The sequence below is a fragment of the Aphanomyces astaci genome, assembly GCF_000520075.1.
Source record: "Aphanomyces astaci strain APO3 unplaced genomic scaffold supercont1.21, whole genome shotgun sequence".
In the NCBI taxonomy this organism is placed as follows: domain Eukaryota; phylum Oomycota; class Saprolegniomycetes; order Saprolegniales; family Verrucalvaceae; genus Aphanomyces; species Aphanomyces astaci.
Genome location: NW_009798284.1, coordinates 15,775 through 34,180, shown reverse-complemented (window position 1 = coordinate 34,180; position 18,406 = coordinate 15,775). Strand labels below are relative to the sequence as shown.

At 42.3% G+C, this 18,406-nt stretch overlaps 5 protein-coding genes across 7 annotated transcripts; 3 read left to right on the top strand and 2 right to left on the bottom strand.

Moving 5' to 3' along the window:
- Positions 1–29: 29 nt before the first annotated feature.
- Positions 30–522, top strand: H257_08924 (hypothetical protein; the record flags this gene model as incomplete). Its single annotated transcript, XM_009835013.1, has 3 exons — positions 30–97; positions 169–268; positions 356–522. 3 exons carry the CDS (start codon positions 30–32, stop codon positions 479–481), a joined length of 294 nt encoding a protein of 97 aa, XP_009833315.1. The 3' UTR covers positions 482–522.
- Positions 523–1,899: 1,377 nt separating this feature from the next.
- On the bottom strand, positions 1,900–11,491 carry H257_08923 (the record flags this gene model as incomplete). 2 transcript variants are annotated; one of them, XM_009835011.1, is made up of 20 exons in its annotated part: positions 10,892–11,491; positions 9,970–10,197; positions 9,568–9,674; positions 9,392–9,491; positions 8,754–8,967; positions 8,026–8,129; positions 7,734–7,902; positions 7,551–7,636; positions 7,351–7,459; positions 7,087–7,250; positions 6,345–6,617; positions 4,553–5,011; positions 3,909–4,018; positions 3,363–3,666; positions 3,014–3,115; positions 2,853–2,961; positions 2,581–2,737; positions 2,362–2,487; positions 2,191–2,290; positions 1,900–2,109 (listed from the first exon to the last, which is right to left on the bottom strand). In XM_009835011.1, the coding sequence occupies exons 1-20, from the start codon at positions 11,408–11,410 to the stop codon at positions 1,900–1,902; spliced, it is 3,750 nt and encodes a 1,249-aa protein (XP_009833313.1). In that variant the 5' UTR covers positions 11,411–11,491. The 2 variants fall into 2 exon arrangements, with proteins under 2 accessions (XP_009833313.1, XP_009833314.1); XM_009835012.1 differs by lacking the exons at positions 9,970–10,197; positions 10,892–11,491 and having other exon boundaries at positions 9,568–9,713.
- Positions 11,492–11,650: 159 nt separating this feature from the next.
- On the top strand, positions 11,651–14,845 carry H257_08922. 2 transcript variants are annotated; one of them, XM_009835009.1, is made up of 11 exons: positions 11,651–11,718; positions 11,773–11,873; positions 11,927–11,971; positions 12,039–12,141; positions 12,188–12,292; positions 12,352–12,451; positions 13,163–13,295; positions 13,392–13,472; positions 13,546–13,730; positions 14,113–14,190; positions 14,633–14,845. In XM_009835009.1, the coding sequence occupies exons 1-11, from the start codon at positions 11,664–11,666 to the stop codon at positions 14,799–14,801; spliced, it is 1,155 nt and encodes a 384-aa protein (XP_009833311.1). In that variant the 5' UTR covers positions 11,651–11,663; the 3' UTR covers positions 14,802–14,845. The 2 variants fall into 2 exon arrangements, with proteins under 2 accessions (XP_009833311.1, XP_009833312.1); XM_009835010.1 differs by lacking the exon at positions 14,633–14,845 and having other exon boundaries at positions 14,113–14,213.
- An 855-nt stretch (positions 14,846–15,700) lies between these two features.
- Positions 15,701–16,567, top strand: H257_08921 (hypothetical protein). The gene has a single exon (XM_009835008.1). It carries the CDS (start codon positions 15,993–15,995, stop codon positions 16,299–16,301), a length of 309 nt encoding a protein of 102 aa, XP_009833310.1. The 5' UTR covers positions 15,701–15,992; the 3' UTR covers positions 16,302–16,567.
- Positions 16,568–16,789: 222 nt separating this feature from the next.
- On the bottom strand, positions 16,790–17,222 carry H257_08920 (hypothetical protein; the record flags this gene model as incomplete). The annotated part of the gene is made up of 2 exons (XM_009835007.1): positions 16,790–17,068; positions 17,118–17,222. 2 exons carry the CDS (start codon positions 17,220–17,222, stop codon positions 16,790–16,792), a joined length of 384 nt encoding a protein of 127 aa, XP_009833309.1.
- Between the last annotated feature and the right edge of the window lie 1,184 nt (positions 17,223–18,406).

Sequence of the window (18,406 nt, the reverse complement as noted above, 5' to 3'; positions counted from 1 at the left end):
TGCTGGCACCCCCAGAAGAGCACTACCGTATGCAAAGCACCGTCACCGCCCTCACGCCAACGTGCCAGCTGTACTCGTTGTCGGTGCACGAGTTTAAGTAATATTTTATCTATCCCTGAAAATATTATTTATGGAAATATACTTTATACATATGTCTCGTATGTGTAGGTCCATAGCCGACTTGTCACCTGCGATTTCGGTAAATTTGGCGTATGAGTTTGCGATGGATATCGCAGCCGACTCGTTCTTGAGTCTCTCACCTGAACAAGTAAGTACCTTCGAACATTGAACGTGTTGTTATTTCCTTAATCATATATATACTATTGGATCAAGTGTTAATCATATGTAAACTTAGCGGTCGGTGGTATCCCAAGCAATAGCTCGATATGCTGTTGTCGAGAACAATATGGACACGTCAGCTGATACAATGTCACCAGATTCGACCAAGTCCAGTGTCATCCAAGAAGCTGAACATGTTTAGGCCAAATCCAATGAATCCTGCAGTACTGTAGTACCGTGATGGACATATAATGGTATTGTTGTGTTTATATTCTAAACTGGAGCGACATGGAGAATAAATCGACACAACCAAATGTGCTCAAGAGTCGGCAAAAGGGGATGTAGCAAATCAAATTGCAGGAAACCATCTTCAAAGCCAAATTAGTGTGTGACTTCAAACCAATCACCACTCGACACCTCTTTACATACAAAATTCAGTACAAAGAATCGATCGATAGATTGGCGGTTCAGCACAAAAGTCAACCAAATTTTGGGTAAAAGGACAATAATAACATGCAGATTGTGTGCACTTGAACTCGGAAGTGGCGGTGTCTATATTACAAGGCACACTTTGCTGCTTGTCGTAAATAACATATGACACTATCGACAACATTTTTAGGCAACACGCCACTCTGACCCCATACATCAACATATACAGCCAGCATTCTCGATGCATTTGTTCCAAAGGTTCTAGTTCCAAAATCCCATGCGGACAGACCCAAGCCTTATGTACCCTCGTATCCGTTTTTGGTATGGGGAAAGCCACTCCCGGTGACCACCTCCCCTCCGAACATTCCACTTGCACACGAGTTGAACCGTACAGACTGAGCTTCCTTGTGTAGCAATGCCATCAGGTGTATCACCTGGAAAGGTAGCAGTCTCCCCAGGCAACACAAATGCGGGGACCGGCGTCTGGGGCTGAGGGTTTTCTATCAAATGGCTCGGGTGAGCTTACAATCTCCACTGCATCTACGCCCCATATATACAATCACGCCGCCGACTTACACTGTTCCCGGAGCACATGCGACCCCTCCACCTGGTTTTGATCCAACCAATCCCTGGTTAAGCGCTAGCCATCGACTTGACACGTCGTATGTTTGCATGTATGCACTTACAATGCGTATTGTCAAGTTTAAACGTACGATAGATAGCTCAGTACATGTTTATAACATGACTCTACTAGGTCGACACATTTCAACAGGGATAGGTGCCACTGTGTGTGCAATCAGTGCATGCCGACCTGGCTGTAGCACCACTCGCTTCTCCCGTTCGACGAGGAGTCGTACATGATAAACCAGTGGTAAATGTGTCCAACATAAATGAATCATTCTTAACGGTCAACCGATACTACACGTACATACTGACCAAATAGAAGCCCTTTATTGCCACCGCAGAAATATGTTTCTATTTTTTCATATGTCATTCTTGTATCCATACGTAGTGTCCAGTTTCAGTTCCTTTACCAATACTGCCGCCAGCCACCACAATAACCTATCTACATTCGAATGCTAGTTGGGGCGGAATGACTCAAGTCCGAATGTGGGTGATAATTGCACAATATAAACTACTATTATTATTATTATTATTTTTTTTTTGCATACTGTGCTACGTTTTTCTACGTTACGACGCCCCCGACGCCAGCCCCAGCGTGTGCTTGGTCTTGGACATGACCCCTTTCATCGCTTCTTTGACGTTTTCAGGGAGCACGCTTCCTTTGACAATGCGCAGCTTGGCCATCGCCACCTTAGCCATGTTGGTGAGAGGACCGTAGTTCAAACCCTCGGGGTGCAGCGTCTTCTTGCGTTCAATTGCCCCCAACACCACGGCCTCCTACATGGATTTCCAGCGAAAACAATAAATATATAAATAAATCTCTTCATTTCAAGTCGTTTGCATGGTCCAACAACGTACTTGTTCGTCGTTCAACGTCAAAAAGTCATCTTGGAGGATCGATTTCGCAAACTCGTACGCCAAATTCACCGAAATCGCAGGTGACAAGTCGGCTATGGACCTACACATACGAGACATATGTATAAAGTATATTTCCATAAATAATATTTTCAGGGATAGATAAAATATTACTCAAACTCGTGCACCGACAACGAGTACAGCTGGCACGTTGGCGTGAGGGCGGTGACGGTGCTTTGCATACGGTAGTGCTCTTCTGGGGGTGCCAGCAACGCATATGCTTCAAATAATGTCCCCTCTCTATCCAGAAATATTAAAAATAGTCTCAAATGTATATATATTCCTGGTATATAACAAATAACAGAATATATATATATATATATATATATATACCCCAACACGCGGACGTTGTGGTTATCTTGGTCCATTTGCTCGCACTCGCCTTCGATGAGGAAAAACATTTCCGTGCCAGGGCTGCCACTGCGGCACACGCGCTCGCTTCGGAGGATAAACTGCGGCCGCAACAGAAACAAAGCGTAGCTGACAAATCCTAGCCACCGTATTTAAATATTTATATATATATATATTATATGTGTGTGTAATGTGGTATGAATGATACTGAATTAGCCATGTATTTAGTTATATATAGTTTATAGCTGTCCTACCTTTGTATTTCTTTTCCATCGATGCGATGATGTTGATGGTCATGATTGTGTTGCTGGCCACGAGGCGAGCCACGTCAAAGCGAAGGCTCGGTCGCAATTGATTGAAGATCTACAAGCATATTAAATATATATATATATATAATAATAATTTATCATATGACCTGCTCTTCGGGAAACAAACATGTGGTGCTAAGTAAGAAGTCGTAGTGGCACTTGACGTTGTTACTAAGTCGGACGCTCATGGCCGTGTCGCGCACGTAATCCTGCAAAAAATGGTGTCAATCCCCATCCATTCAATATATGAATCATATGAATAAAAAACGAAATCAAAATAAAGTCAAGCATTCTAATAGAACGATTGGAAGCAATATCACTTTCAGATGTCTCCAAGATGGCGTTTTCTACCCAACAAGCGTAGGGTGGCTTAATTCTATTGAATTAAAAGAAGATAACCCTAATCTAATTAAAAAAGATGTTGAGAATGTATTTTTTAAACATATAATCTCCTACCTTCATGTCATTCATCCTCGCGCGGTACTCTCGATCGCTCGGGTTGTAATTGTAAATGACATCGATGATGCCACTCACAACGTACGCGTACACTGTCGAGTTGAGCATGAGACAGATCACGGCGAACGTCATCTCAGCCACAGAAAACTTGAACGGCTTTATGTCTCCGTATCCCACAGTTGTCATGGTCGTGAACGCCCAATAGATGGCTGCCACGTATCGATCTTCCGACGGTACTCGGAAGGAACATGCGCCCGGGTCTTCGTCGTACGGAAAGAAGTAGTCTGTGCACCACGTCCGCAGGCTAGCAAAAAAGAATCCATATCTTTACATGTATAATATGGGAACCACGTCCGCAGGCGATCAAAATAATATTCCATATCGACATATATAATATGATGGTATTGATCGTTTTGTACATATATATATATATTGAATTTTATGATATTTGATATATATATATCAAAGATATGCTGGGAAAGGGGACAAGCCAAATAGTATATGGCGTTGGATATGAAGGGGGCATATATATATATAGTTACGAACCCGAACTCTTCTTCAAACAGCATGATCCAGTGAAAGATGCATGCACACCAGTGCCCAAAGCAGATCATAATCATGACCAACTTGAGCAGTCGCTCCGTGGACGGACTCAACTAGACAAACACAATGTCAGCACCATCCCCTCAAGCTAGTGAATTGCTACAAACGACATTGAAAGCAATAATGGCACCATATCATCGCATAGTAGGACCCTCATCATATGTATAATATATACATTCGTTCGCATTTCCACCACAAAAAGCCAACATAAAGACAAACTCAACTACAGCAATCAATTGGTACAGTATGAGCAAATGGCCACTGGAACAAGCTCCATATATTTATCAAAACCATCAAATCCTGTACAATACCACTACTACGTAGTACATACAAAAACTGAAAAGCTTTTGATACTATAACATGGTATTACATCCCGACACACTTATAGATACAATATATATATATATATTATATAAATATATATATATATATAAATATGACACACAATTATAATATCGAACGGAGGACGGGTTATACGAAACACACGACAAGAGCATGGCGATATTATATAGACGTTCATCGAAAGAGCTCTGTCTAATATTCTAAACTACAATTTGTCCAATATGAATAAATAAATATATCTCTACCTGAATCGAATCGCGCACGCGTTTAAAGACTTTGCCGAGTTTAAGCAATCGGACAAGCTTGAACAGTCTGGCGACGCGAAATACGCGCAGCAACTTGGTGGACTTGAGCACTTTAGACGACGCAGTGGTAAAATACCCCACGATTGTGTCGACAGGCATCGTCGACAGCACATCGATGCAGAACCAGCCCTTGACGTACGTCGTGCCGATGGTCGCAGCGTCGCATATAAGCACGCGATCTGCGTTGTGAAACGCCAGCCGAAACGTGAGCAGAATATCCAGGCCAAACACAATGTCTACGATCATATCGAGCGACAGCTCGTCGTCGGGAGGGTCGGTGTCAAAGCCAATGCGATACGGGACCAAAAACGTCGAGTAAATGATTGCGGAGCCCACCGCCATCTGCCAATTCGCAATCATCGTGTCTTGGGGGTGCAACACGTACGCGTTGTGGGCAACCTAGTGATACCAAAAAGCAATATTTCAATATATATATATTGTTTTTTTTGTTATATGTATATACAATCATCCTCGTGAAAGAATGAAAAAAAGAAACAATATGGAAGCAAAAATAAAATACGAGTCGACAGCCTCGTTCGTTGAGGAATTTAAAACAATATTTTTAATATATATATATATATATACGAGTCGGCAGCCTCGTTGAGAAATTTAAAACAATATTTTAAATATGCATATATATGTATATATACGAGTCGGTAGCATCGTTGAGAAATTTAAAACAATATTTTAAATATATATATATATATATATACGAGTCGGCAGCATCGTTGCAATGACACATGTGGACAAACAATGTCGCCCCTTGACGGCATCCTCAACACTCACAAACAGGAGAAGAAAAAACAAGAAAAAAGAGGACCGATATTGTGCTTTCGAGTGAAATTTCATTGTGTTGTGGTTTCTCGTTGGTATTTAAATCCATTTGATTGGCTACCTCAGATGAGCTCAACATTATTAGCCAATCAAAACTTTCTCAATGAAATTCAACCAATCAGATCGATTGTGGATTGGTTTGGTCGGCGCGATTCGATTGCACCCCCTCCCCAAATTTGTATCCAATCGGCAATACAACATGAAATGATACAAAGAACGTGATACAGCTACATGGAAAGGTCGAGCTTGATTTAAAAAGTAATGGTCAAATCGATTCGAAACGGGAGCCATGAGCAGAATCTCTATATAGAGAATGAAACAAAGAACCCCCCCAAGCCAATTAAATCACGTCCTGTCGAATTTCTGCCAATCCAAACGTTTGATGCTTCGGCCGACTGAGTTCCCGTCCGCATTGGGCAAAACCACACAAATAATAATTTTGTATAGTATATTTTGTTCAGAGCTTAAATTCGATCAAATGGATTCGAACGCTATTTGTCAAAATGACTCAAATGTCCTCATTGGCGTGAATTGCACAATATACAAAAGTGAAAAAAAAAAAAAAAAGAGTTTAGTTTTGGGTACACGTCCAATCGTTTTGCGTGTACAAACTACTGCAATATATATATATATATATTGTTTGGACAGTTTATCCTCCTTTATCAAGTATTCAAACTCATTCATTCTGGTCCTATGTAATTTTAGCTATTTTTAGTTTACATTTGACTTCCTTTGCTGCACAGGCCACTGGATATTCAACCATATATATATACATAGGGTCTGTGTTTAAAGACAGTGTGCCTGTGATGAAATAAACCAAGAATCCGTGTTTAAATTATGAAATCAAATCGTCCAATCAAACCCTGACATGTACAATAAATATAATATATTTTGGTACCCGTTTTTCATTCAACATGGGGCGCGACATGAGGTTGGGCTCGCGCACGGTACTCGAACGCCTCGTTTCGACGTACGTCGTGTGCGCGGTGGTGTTGTGGAGCTCTCGCTCCGAGTGGTGGTGCTTGTCCATCATGTCATGGTGCTGCTGGTCGTCGTCGTCGTCGTTGTCGTCGCTGGATGAGCTGTCGTCTGTGGGTTTCACAGGCACGCCCTTGCGCAATGATGCCGCGAGCAGATGGTGGTGCCACGCGTGGTTGGCGTCAAATGGGTGCTTTTACCCACGACACAATAGCAAAAGTTAGACTCGATATGTATCAATATATATATATATATATTCGTTCGAATTCATTTTGTTTTTATAAATAGTATTTCCATGATACTATTTGTTTCAAATAGGAGGCATACGAGAACTTGAATGACCTACCACTGCTTCAAAAATGACGACTAAAAAGAATGAAAAAAGTGTTTGTCACCCTCCAGACCAATACAAATATGGAAAACGAGGAGTCACGACAACGTACGAGTTTTAACGTGAACAAAACCTTTTGTATGGAAATAAACCTTTAAATATTAATTTAATTATTAAAAAAATTAGAAAAAAAGAATTTATATATATATTTAATAAAAATTTAATTGTTTTTGAAAGTCGTTAAATACACTATATGTGAATTAGTGATGCACTGTGCTAAGTGCGTGGCGTGTAAGACTATAAAATTCACGCGATATATATATATATATACCTTTTTCACATTTCCATCGTCGGTTATCATAGAATTCGTCGAGGTGGATGCCGTTGGAGGTACGTCGGGGCTGTAGTTGTCGAGGCAGCCGCGTTTACTCATCCGTTTCACCTTGGAGATAGAATTCAGTCGAAAATGGTCCAAGATTTCAGGCCACGTGTGGCCTAAACATATAATTATTCACATATACGCTATTAGTATATATATATTATAATATTATATGTAGGCATACTGCATATATTGATAATATTATTGTGGACGTACCAATGTTCTCAATCACTTGACGAGACATAAACGTGAGTTGGCAGTACGTTTTTGCAACTGCGCACGACAACCGCACTCCCTGGCCATAGACTTGATGGTATAGTTCTACCTACAAACATCCAATACAACAGATATATATTAATATTTTCAATATATATATATATATCGCTTTGGGATATGGTTTTATCCTCTAGACATACTTCGCCGAAATGCTGACCTCCCGTCAAAGTCATGAGCGTGGTGTCGGCAAGTTGGTTCGGATACGACTTGACCAACGACACAGTGCCTACAAAACGATGAATTGGGTTATTCCGGGGTTTCGGGGTTTCTGGGGTTCCGGGGTTTCTGGGGTTCCGGGGTTTCTGGGGTTTCGGGGTTTGTACCTTTTGTAAGGAAAAACACGTGAACAGCAATCTCATTTTGCAAGTACACGGCTTCGTCTTTGATGCAAAAAAACGGATTCATGGCAACCGCCATGTCACTGACCAGGCCCTCGTGAAATTCCGCCAAGAAGTCAATCCTCGAAATGAACTTGTTGAGCACATGGTGCACCTATGCACAACAACAATAAACCATATATATATACATCAGCGACGACTCCACTTGGTCGACTATATATATAGTTAAACGATAAGAGTACGGAGAGAATAGTACGATAAGCCAACAGAACGTTACCACTTCATTTCGCATCACAGTCGGGAGATTGTTCAAGATGGCTTCTTCGTCAAAAACGGAGCGATGGCTGTAAAAGTACTCGAAATGGTCCAACACTCGCTTGGCTACGTACAACATAACCACGTTATATTATATTCTTCAAAGTATGTATATATATATATATATATACAGTCGGAATACAAACATCCACGTACTTCATATTCCTATCGCAACACGTAAAACATCAACCCAAATGGATGGTATTATTGTTAATACGACTCGAAATTGCTCGATTAAAAAAATATGAGCAGCACTAAACGGCAGACAATCGATCGACCAATCAAATTCCACAACACGAGTCAAATAGCCAATCAAACACCAATCCGCATCGAATTCGTCTGTGACTTTGGTGACCCAGGCCAATGTTTCCAATACAAAATGCAGTACAAACAATCGATCGACGGATTTGGTGAATCGGCACAAATATATTCAAATATTAACTAAACGCTCTAAAATCCAAATATGTTGGCTACAGGACAATAACAAACTACAAGTCGTGACTCATGTCCAATGGATAGCAATGACATTACAAAAAATCCCATGTCCACAGTATAAACCATCAAATCGACGGTTGCATCGTCGGACAGGACGCTACTAAAATAAATAACCATAAATAAATAAAATCAATAATATATATATATATATAATTTCCAAGCCAAGATGCGTCTCTCGTACAGACTAAGTCGTACATGTTTGTTTGGGCAAGTTGCGCACCATCACATATTCCTTGAGACTGGTGAGGCGCTCCGTTTGCATGCGACCGGACGCGTTGATATTATCCACGAGCGCCGTGATATTTCCAATCACATACCCAAACATGGATACGCCGATGACCATGACGGACATGGCGATGATCAGTTCGGTTTTGGTTTTGGGGATGATGTCTCCATATCCAATCGTAGTCTACCAACATGATATAGAAGTGAGTGACACGGGGAGATATATATATATATTAATAATATTTGTCATCTTTGGCACTATAGATTGAATTAGGGCGATATATTTTTATACACACGTCTCCAATCGTCATCTACCGACAGGTAAAAGAGTGACACGAGGCTTATGTGTAAAGTATATATATATATATATATATTTGTCAACTTCGACGTACAACAATACTGAATGAATACGAATAGGGTTGCATAGATTTAGTATATACACAAACGGCGACAATTATTGACTCGAGGAATAGAAATATATGTATATATACATTATAAACATAAATTTGTGAACTTTGACATACTAGACTACTGACTAAAAATGGCTAGATATATTTATACTATTAATAGTACACTATAATAGGCGACTATGATACATATCGACTGACCATGGTGACAATAGCCCAGTATAAAGAGCTCAAGTACTGCAAAGTCAACTGGTGGTTGTGATCGTTGGACATGTACCCCATCGCCAACGCCCACGAATATCTACACATATTAAAATCGATATCAGCTGATATTTTAATATTTTGAGTGTTTTAAATTCATTGAGAAATAGTATTACGGGGAGGCTTGGGCGACGTAGAACCACACGCACGCGACCAAATGTGCGAGAAAGAGCAAAAACAGCAGAATTTTCACCAACGACAGCACGCTTTGGTTGGCAAACACCTAGGGCAATAAAAGTACTAAATCATAATACTATCCCAAGGATTACGTGGACAGGTAATATTTCATGATTGAATATATATATATATATAACAGTTGGCAGCTAGCCAACGCAGGTATAGTATACTAGACACTCTCTAGGTGTCGAAATATATTGCTGTGTTGGTGCCACCATGGAAAATAAGTTTCACGAGGAGCACGGTCGACTCATCACCCTACGACTCTATCATTGTCCAAGCTATACTACTATTATTACTACTACTACTATGATTACTCATATATATATATATAAATATACCTCTTCTTCGAATTTCGAAATCATGTTGCCAATCTTTCGAATGCGCACAAGCTTGAGCAGTCTCACGAGTTTGAGTCCGCGGAATATTTTGGCCGTCTGCAGAGTGTTGGTGGACGTGTCAGGGTACATGATTTTCACGATACTTTCCAATGGCATGGTCGACGCAAAGTCGACGAGGAACCACCCCCGTAAGTACGATTGTGCGATTTGGGTCTTGTTGTAGTATACCTGCCCCCATTCCAATTAATACATATAATTATATATATATACATATTAATTATATATAGCCACAACTGATGTGCCATGATTAAAAAAACAATTAATACATATAATTATATATATATATAATTATACATATATTAATTATATATTTATACATATATATATATAGCCACAACTGGTGTGCCATGATTAAAAAAACAATTAATACATATAATTATATATATATATATATATATATATATATATATATCCACAACTGGTGTGCCATGATTAAAAAACAATGGGGCTAAGGCATCCTTCCCCACAATCAGGCGATGGGGGCATTGTATGTAAACGTGTGATGTGGACTCGAAAAAAGCCATTTAAACTGTTGCAGTAGTATCCATTGTATAACAAATGCAATGAATATATAAATATATATTTACAACTGTAGCGATAATGCAAACAATTAAAGTTCGACGGATTACAACGTATATATATAGTAGATATATATAGATATTTATAATCCTATCAAAAACGGTTGTCACAACAAAGAGTCGTTGCGAGGATCTAGGAACGATCCAGACATCAAGACCAGACATTGATAGTGACTCTCCACATCTTTTCCAATACATGCGCAATACGGCACCTTGAGTCATGTATCTGTAAAGCTCAATATCAAAAAATATACATATATATATATATATCAAGAAACACGTACGAGGCCAGTGGTGGGGTTGACAATGCCTGTACGAAAACTAAACGCAATGTCGAGAAAGAACAAGACGTCGATCACGATCTCAAACACCGAGATGAACCCGCTGGCTTCGATGCCAAAGCTGATGCGCACGGGCACCACGCATGTCGTGTAGAGCACGCACAGCGCCAGACCCAAATCCCACTTGATCTTTGTGTCCGAGTCTGGGTCAAACATGAGCGGCGGCGTCAGCGACCGGCGGTACCGGACGTTGTGCTTGGGCGGCACGAGCACCGAGATGTTTTCGCGGACTTTTGCCCACAGTTGCTTGCCCCGTGGGTTGGCCATCGACTGCCGCACCAGCTCCTCGGGGGTTCTGGCGGCGCTGTTCTCGCCCGACGCAGCATACTTTTTGGCAAGCGCGTGCAGGAGAATCTTGGCGGCTCTCTCGGGCGTGGATCTCACGACCGGGGCAGTAGCACCACCGCCGATGGCGGTCGAGGGGACCGCAGGTAACGCCGGCGGATGCTCTTCGGCAGACATGAAAGGACTGCCTTGGTGACAAGAAGAAATGCAAGGGCAGGTCGCTCGGGATGGCACGCGACGGCGATATGCCGGATTGTGTCGAAAAAGAACAATGGTACACGAGAGTAAGCCAATCACAGACGGGATTTCGAACGGCACGAGCCAATCAAATACCGCCAATGGAAACTATTCGCACACTTTTCAAATGTCACTTATCCGGGTGTATCCGGATATCCGAATGAAACCGACATTTTCACAAGGCGGCATACCCATGTCCACGGACGGATGGAGTTCGGCGCACAACGAAGACGTGAGCGGAAGCGGCGGTGACGACTAGTCATGTACACAAAATGTATGAAGTACTCATGCAGACGACGTAGAGCTCGAGGGCTTGTCGGACGATGGAACCGCAGCCCACGACGACGACGACGACAATGACGACGGCAGCATGCCCGACGTGTTTGAAGAGTTTCACCATAAAGTACGGCAACTAGTCTTGCTCCACCTGACAGGGTGTGTCGATGATCGATGTAGTCCTCCCAACGTATCCGTGTGCTGCTTCGTCAGACAGAAGACAAGGTTCGACCCGTCCTTGTTGCTTCCATGTCCATTTGCTTCTGACGTTGTTCTCCACCCTGCTTTTTAGATGCATCAAACGTATATCGAGGCGACAACATCGCGCTCTGACACCGACTGCTTTGGGCAATGGGCGCTTTCTTCGTGCTACCTTCGGGTCCAAGGTCATAATGGTAGCGATCTCGTCCATGTTACCATCGAATTCATGTGTTGTTCTAGGACTCGACGCCTCCGCCGCGTCCGCTCCACCTCCCCTTCCAACCAGCATTCGTCCTATCGCTGTCGTCAGCTCCAGTCGCCTTCGACCTGCCATGTCCATGCAAGGTATACTGGCCAGAACCATCCAAGGTACCTACATACAGTATACCTAATCGACGTCGTAGACTTCAGTGGTCAACCATCGATGATGGAAGTCCGCGGTATTTCCATTCAACGCTGTTACCATACACCAACATTCGTGTCCGACGAAGAAGTATTTGCCACGTACGTATTGTGCTTTCGAGTGAAATTTCGTGTTGTGGCGTGGTTTCTCGTTGGTATTTAAATCCATTTGATTGGCTACTTCAGACGAGCTCAACATTATTAACCAATCAAAACCTTCTCAATGAAATTCAACCAATCAGATCGATTGTGGATCGGTTTGGTCGGCGCGATTCGATTGCACTCCCTCCCCAAATTTGTATCAAATCGACAATACCCCATACCCCATCACCTTCTATCTACTGTGTATAGTCCTCTTTATTAATGCCATGACGAATCTAGCATATATATATATAAATTGGTTTTACTTTGCTATATGTACAAGCATATATATATATATATATATATATATAAATTTCTTTTTTACTTTGCTATATGTTCAAGCATTGTATATATATATATATCGTTTTTTTACTTTTGTACAGGTGCTAGCAAATATATACACAAATTGGTCTAACTTTGCTATTTATATTTGTAACATATATAAATTGCATTTTACTTTGCTATACCGGTATGTACAAGCATAGCGTTTTATATATAAATTGATTAGTATTCATTTACTTTGCTACTTCTAGGTGAACAAGCATGTACTTCGAAGTAAATATATATAAATCGATTTCTACTTTATATGGGATATATACATTTCAAGCAATATATATATATCATGTATATTTTCGCCACATAACCGACATGTGCGGTGGTTGGTTGACGTAGCCACGGCATCTTGGACGAACCCATATGCCAGCACATGCACCACCCGCCCAGCTCAACCCAACAAACATTGGACGAGAATAAATCCACATTTGCTTCGTCGGGGGCGTCAGACGACGACGAAGGAATTGACCTTGTATGACGCCCTTTCATGCAATATAATATACACTTTAGCATACAAATGTTTATATATACAGTGTTTATATATTTTTATATTTTAATTTTTTGATAGGTGGCACCGAAACCATGTTTGGTACAGCAGCTGCACGACGCCATGGTCGACCGCCTTTGGAAACATGTGATGCCGTTGCACGTACGAGGAATAATCATATCCATCCCCTGTCGCAGATTCATTTCATCTTGTTCATTCAATTGCCTTTCTGCAGCTCCAGCCACTGTTGCGACACGTGTTATGGCCATTTTCAGCCCCGCATCCGATGCAAACGCGCACATCGCGGGTCATTTACGCGTCAGAATCCACAGCAACTTCTACATCGTTGGAGGATCCCCCGCCCCCCTCGTCGTCGTCGGCTTCGCGGTTGAAACTGGTCTTACCACGCTATAGAAACCTGTACGTTTTGTCTATATATTGTCCAATCGATTCGAAACTAGAGCTTGCTCTCAGCAGAATAATCGAATATGTTATGAGAAGAATGGATACCTCCTAAGCCAATCAAATCACGTTCTGGTAAATTACAGCCAATCCAAACGTTGGACTCGACTCTGGCCCTCGGCAAAACCATATATATATATATACTAAGATTTGTATAGTATAGTTTGTACAAACTAAATTAAATTGAATGATCAAATGGATTCGAATATGCTACAGGATTTGGCGAAATAACTCACACAAGTCCAAATAATTTTGGATGAAATGCACAATATCTTTTCTATAATAATATCTTTGTTGGGATTGCGTGATTGCGCAGCCATTTATGACCTCGTTGCTGTAGAACAAACCAATTTATCCCGGTTTTGGCCTCTCGAGATATTCACCGCGGCATCAAACGAGTAACGATTCGACCCCCGAGGTACTACTACTACTACTAGTACTACTAGTACTACTACTACAGTACTACAGTACTACCACCCCCATAGTTACATCTTTTAAAAAATCTGCCTCTTTTATAATCAAATACTGGATTATTTTTGTTGTTGTAAATTGACATAATTGTCGACAATGGACCTATTTATATTGTGATTTGTTCTACTCCTAATTTCCTCCGTTGGCGGTTGGTTGAATCAACCGCCGAACAATCGCCGGACCTTCGATAAAACTAATTTTAACAGGTATCTTTGAGACTGCAATGCATCAATCGAATATTTTTAGCCAATCCTATTGCAACCTTCATTCTTTATAGCCAATCATACTCCTTTGCTCGATTAGTTGGCGATCTTTTCATCAATCCCCCAAATAATAGGCAATTTTGACTGAAAATGCAATGACATACAACTATTCTCACCACAATGTAGACACAAAGGACAGCAGCCGTCGATGCTGTCGTCGCTGCGACCCAAAGCAGCACCACGCAACACTGCGCAACCTTACGATAACTCGACCGTCGCAACACCTAAAACGACTGCAACAGTGTCACTGCCAAAGCTACGAGGAGCCATATGTCGAAATAGTAGCCATACCTAACGAATGTATTCGTAGAATTAGTGACTACGAAATGGAAACCGGTGAAATTCACTGTTAGCCTTGGATTCAACATATAGGACATTCCAAAAGTAGAAATGGCGGCGCAGTTTTTGAAGGTGATGATCACGTTAGACGGATAATCTAGTAGAATTATATATAGATCTATCCTACGTTCATACTTGTGATTTCAAAGTGATTACAAGAAATATTGTAGAGGCAGTATTATATTTTTGACTTCTTTTCCCAATTTGAGCTAATCTTTGTACATGTGGCAACGCGTTGAATGATTCAACTGTGAAATGTCGACCAGGGTGAATACTGTAGAGTAATACTCCCATGACAAGAGACAAGAATACATAATATACACCCCTCCAAGTAGTCGCATGTGTTGATATTGTGCTTTCAGTCAAGTTTTTTTTATTTTTGTGCTGATTTCGATCGATTTCTACTACAGTACTGATTTTTGTGTGTAAAAGGTGTCGCCCAGCACACTAATTTCACACATACACGAATATGGTTGAAGCGAGAATTTGATTGGCTCCTTGATTCGTGTTCTGGGTTTTGATTGGTCGATCGATTGACTGCCGATTTGGTTGTTACTTCTGTAGTACTCCAATGTCGAATCGACTTGACAATATGTTGGGCTGAGTATTAATACACGGTAGCGACACTGTACTTCTAAGCACACACTGACATATTATTATGGCTAATAAATACTGGTTTATCTATTTTTATAATTGTTAATCTGAATATTTTATTTAAAAAAATTGTGGTTTATTATTAATTTTAAATAACTTTTTTGTGGTTTTGTGGCGGTATAAGATTATTATTACTTCGCTGATTTGGTTATTCGTCGCTGGAAAATGGTCAACTGCCGCGTCCAAGTCGACTGATTGCTCCCCAGTTACGTTACCGGACAGTTCAGTAGTGTGAATCACTCAAATACGCTCATCGAGGGTAGGACTACGCCTTAGCTTTGCCATCACCCTTCAATCGTGAGAGGGTATTTCACGTTTGCCAAGAAAAATCTTAAATCAACGCACACGAGCTTTCCGGTGAGCTCGAGATTGCTGTCTTTGCCTTCGTTGTAATTGGTTGTCCCGCGCGTTGCCGGTGCGCCACCAGCGCCTGGTCGCAGCAGTCTACACACACCGGCACTTTTCGAAAAGCTGCGACACCGTCGTTGGCCAAATGTGTGACGTGGGCGTAGCAGCGTCGACACACGACGACGCCGCACTTGGCACATCGCACCTTGTGGCTCCATTTGAGCCAAGGAAACCGTTTCCGGCACTGGTGGCACTGGGACGCCCACAGAGGAGGGGCATTACTGTTGTTGTTGGAAAGCAACAGCGGGGTGCCTTGGTTGAGCCGCACCTCGTGCACGTACCACCCGAGGTGGCCAAGCGTGGATTGAATGCGTTCGATAGATTCCGAGGTCGTGGCTCGCGCCAACAGCCGCCGCACGATCCCAGACATGTCGTCAGTACGATATTTAGGTAGCGAACGGTGGTCCAAGCTATACGCGTCCACAAATCCCGGTCGAGCGTCCGATTCAAGCAACATGACGCCGCTGCCGTGGTTCTGAACGCGGACAAATCCTAACGTGTCGTGCAAGTCGGGACATGACGCCAGCTTTACGGACTTGCGAGCGTGCACCCATCCCTTGCGACGACGACTCAACCACGGAGATCCGCTGCGCGCGGCGTCAGGAAGGACATCCCTCGCCGGCCAGTCGAAGCGATGGCTCACCTGTTGTGGCAACAAGAAGTTGCATTCAAATTCCTTACAAAATGTACAGATACTGTATCCGGATGAACAGTAATAACATTAACCTTAAATAGTGTGACTTTGGGTTGACATTTTCAACATACTGTATGTACAATAAATACCTCCAAGACACATTCGTCAAGTGGAGGCAGGAGCACTCGCGTGACAAGACCACGGGCAGCCGACGATTCATCCCCAACAGGCAGAGCTTCCACGATGTTTTACAACGTTGTGGTGTTGTTTGCATTGTGCTGCCGATGGCCAAACCGCAGTTGATGAAGGGTCTTGCGCGCGTTAGTGCCGTCGGTCCGGAAGAGGTAAATCGCTTCGTCGAGCGTGGTTTCGATCGTGACGTGGCCACAGTACAGCGACGTGATTTGGAAGCTATTGTGCTCGTGGACTCGAGTGCCTTTGTAGATGCGAAGCGCCCCGTCGACTTCCTTTTGCAGCCGCCTACTAGTACACGAAGACTCTGCATCCATCATCTGAGCTAGCTGGACCTACGATGGCATGCATCATGTTTGTACACATTCATGTGAATGAGCATACAATGCGCATGGCGGTATCGATGGCAAGGGACTTCAGGTGATGCTTCTCGTCAACGGACAAGGGCGGACACATAAAGTAGGTAGTACATGGCAACTTGGCCACCATAGTAACGATAACGTGACCAGTTCAAAGTGAACAAGTCAAAAAGGGAAGCGAAATGCTATTAATGTCAGCTGATCCAACGAACTGTGATGCATGTTGAACGTTCAGACGGTCGAAAGAGAAGCGATGATGTGATGTGGCGTCAGGAGGTGGAACGTGCTTTCATCTCTCGCTTCTTTAACGATTGGAATTGCATGAACATGTATGTAGTTATATTTCACTTGATGGAAAACATGGAATGGGCAGACCACTCGTGCCACCAGCGACATCGTTTCAGTGAAAGCGACATCGTTTCAGTGCAGGCGACAGTGGAAGGTGAGATTCTTGACGAAGCTACTGCAGCTAGGATTGGGCTGACTGACCAACAAGGTAGACAGACGAAAGGTCGGTACGTACAGTGAGTTATTACTACTGTCGTGGCGCAATTTCCTATATCCATCTCGATTGTTGTCACATACTAGTACTGTACTCCGAAGTACTACCGGTAGTACTATTACTGTATACCGGTAGTATTCAATACCGGATGCACCACATACTATTACTACTACATACTGTAGTACAGAGAACCCCGGAAAAGTCCGACCCCCCCAAAATATCCGACCACCTGTCTAAATTGATGTAATTTTATTCATCGTCGACGTACCTTTGAAATTGAATTTATCCATCACGAAGCCAATCAGAAAGCAGTATTAATGAAAGTTTATGATTGGCCTATCCAATTTCAAAATTTGAAACGCTTCACTTGACATCATGCCGACGCGACACCGCAAGAAGTCATACTCCATCGACGAAAAGCGAAAGCTCCTGGCTATGTTCGAAGCCACTGCAACGAGCCATCGCAAGAGAGAACCCCGGAAAAGTCCGACCCCCACAAAATATCCGACCACCGGTCTAAATTGATGTAATTTTATTCATCGTCGACGCACCTTTGAAATTGAATTTATCCATCACGAAGCCAATCACAAAGCAGTATTAATGAAAGTTTATGATTGGCCTATTCAAATTCAAAATTTGAAACACTTCACTTGACATCATGCCGACGCGACACCGCAAGAAGTCATACTCCATCGACGAAAAGCGAAAGCTCCTGGCTATGTTCGAAGCCACTGCAACGAGCCATCGCAAGTTCTGTGCGGAGCATGGAATACCTCGAAGTACGTGGATCGACTGGCAAAAGCGCCGCACAG

Excerpts from the sequence above, each read along its gene's own strand:
- H257_08921 (XM_009835008.1), top strand. The coding sequence starts at position 15,993 with ATGTGTGACGTGGGCGTAGCAGCGTCGACACACGACGACGCCGCACTT.
- H257_08922 (XM_009835009.1), top strand. The coding sequence starts at position 11,664 with ATGTCCACGGACGGATGGAGTTCGGCGCACAACGAAGACGTGAGCGGA. Across the intron at positions 12,142-12,187 it reads TCGGGTCCAAGGTCATAATG|GACTCGACGCCTCCGCCGCG; the intron begins GTAGCGATCTCG and ends GTGTTGTTCTAG. Across the intron at positions 13,473-13,545 it reads AACATGTGATGCCGTTGCAC|CTCCAGCCACTGTTGCGACA; the intron begins GTACGAGGAATA and ends GCCTTTCTGCAG.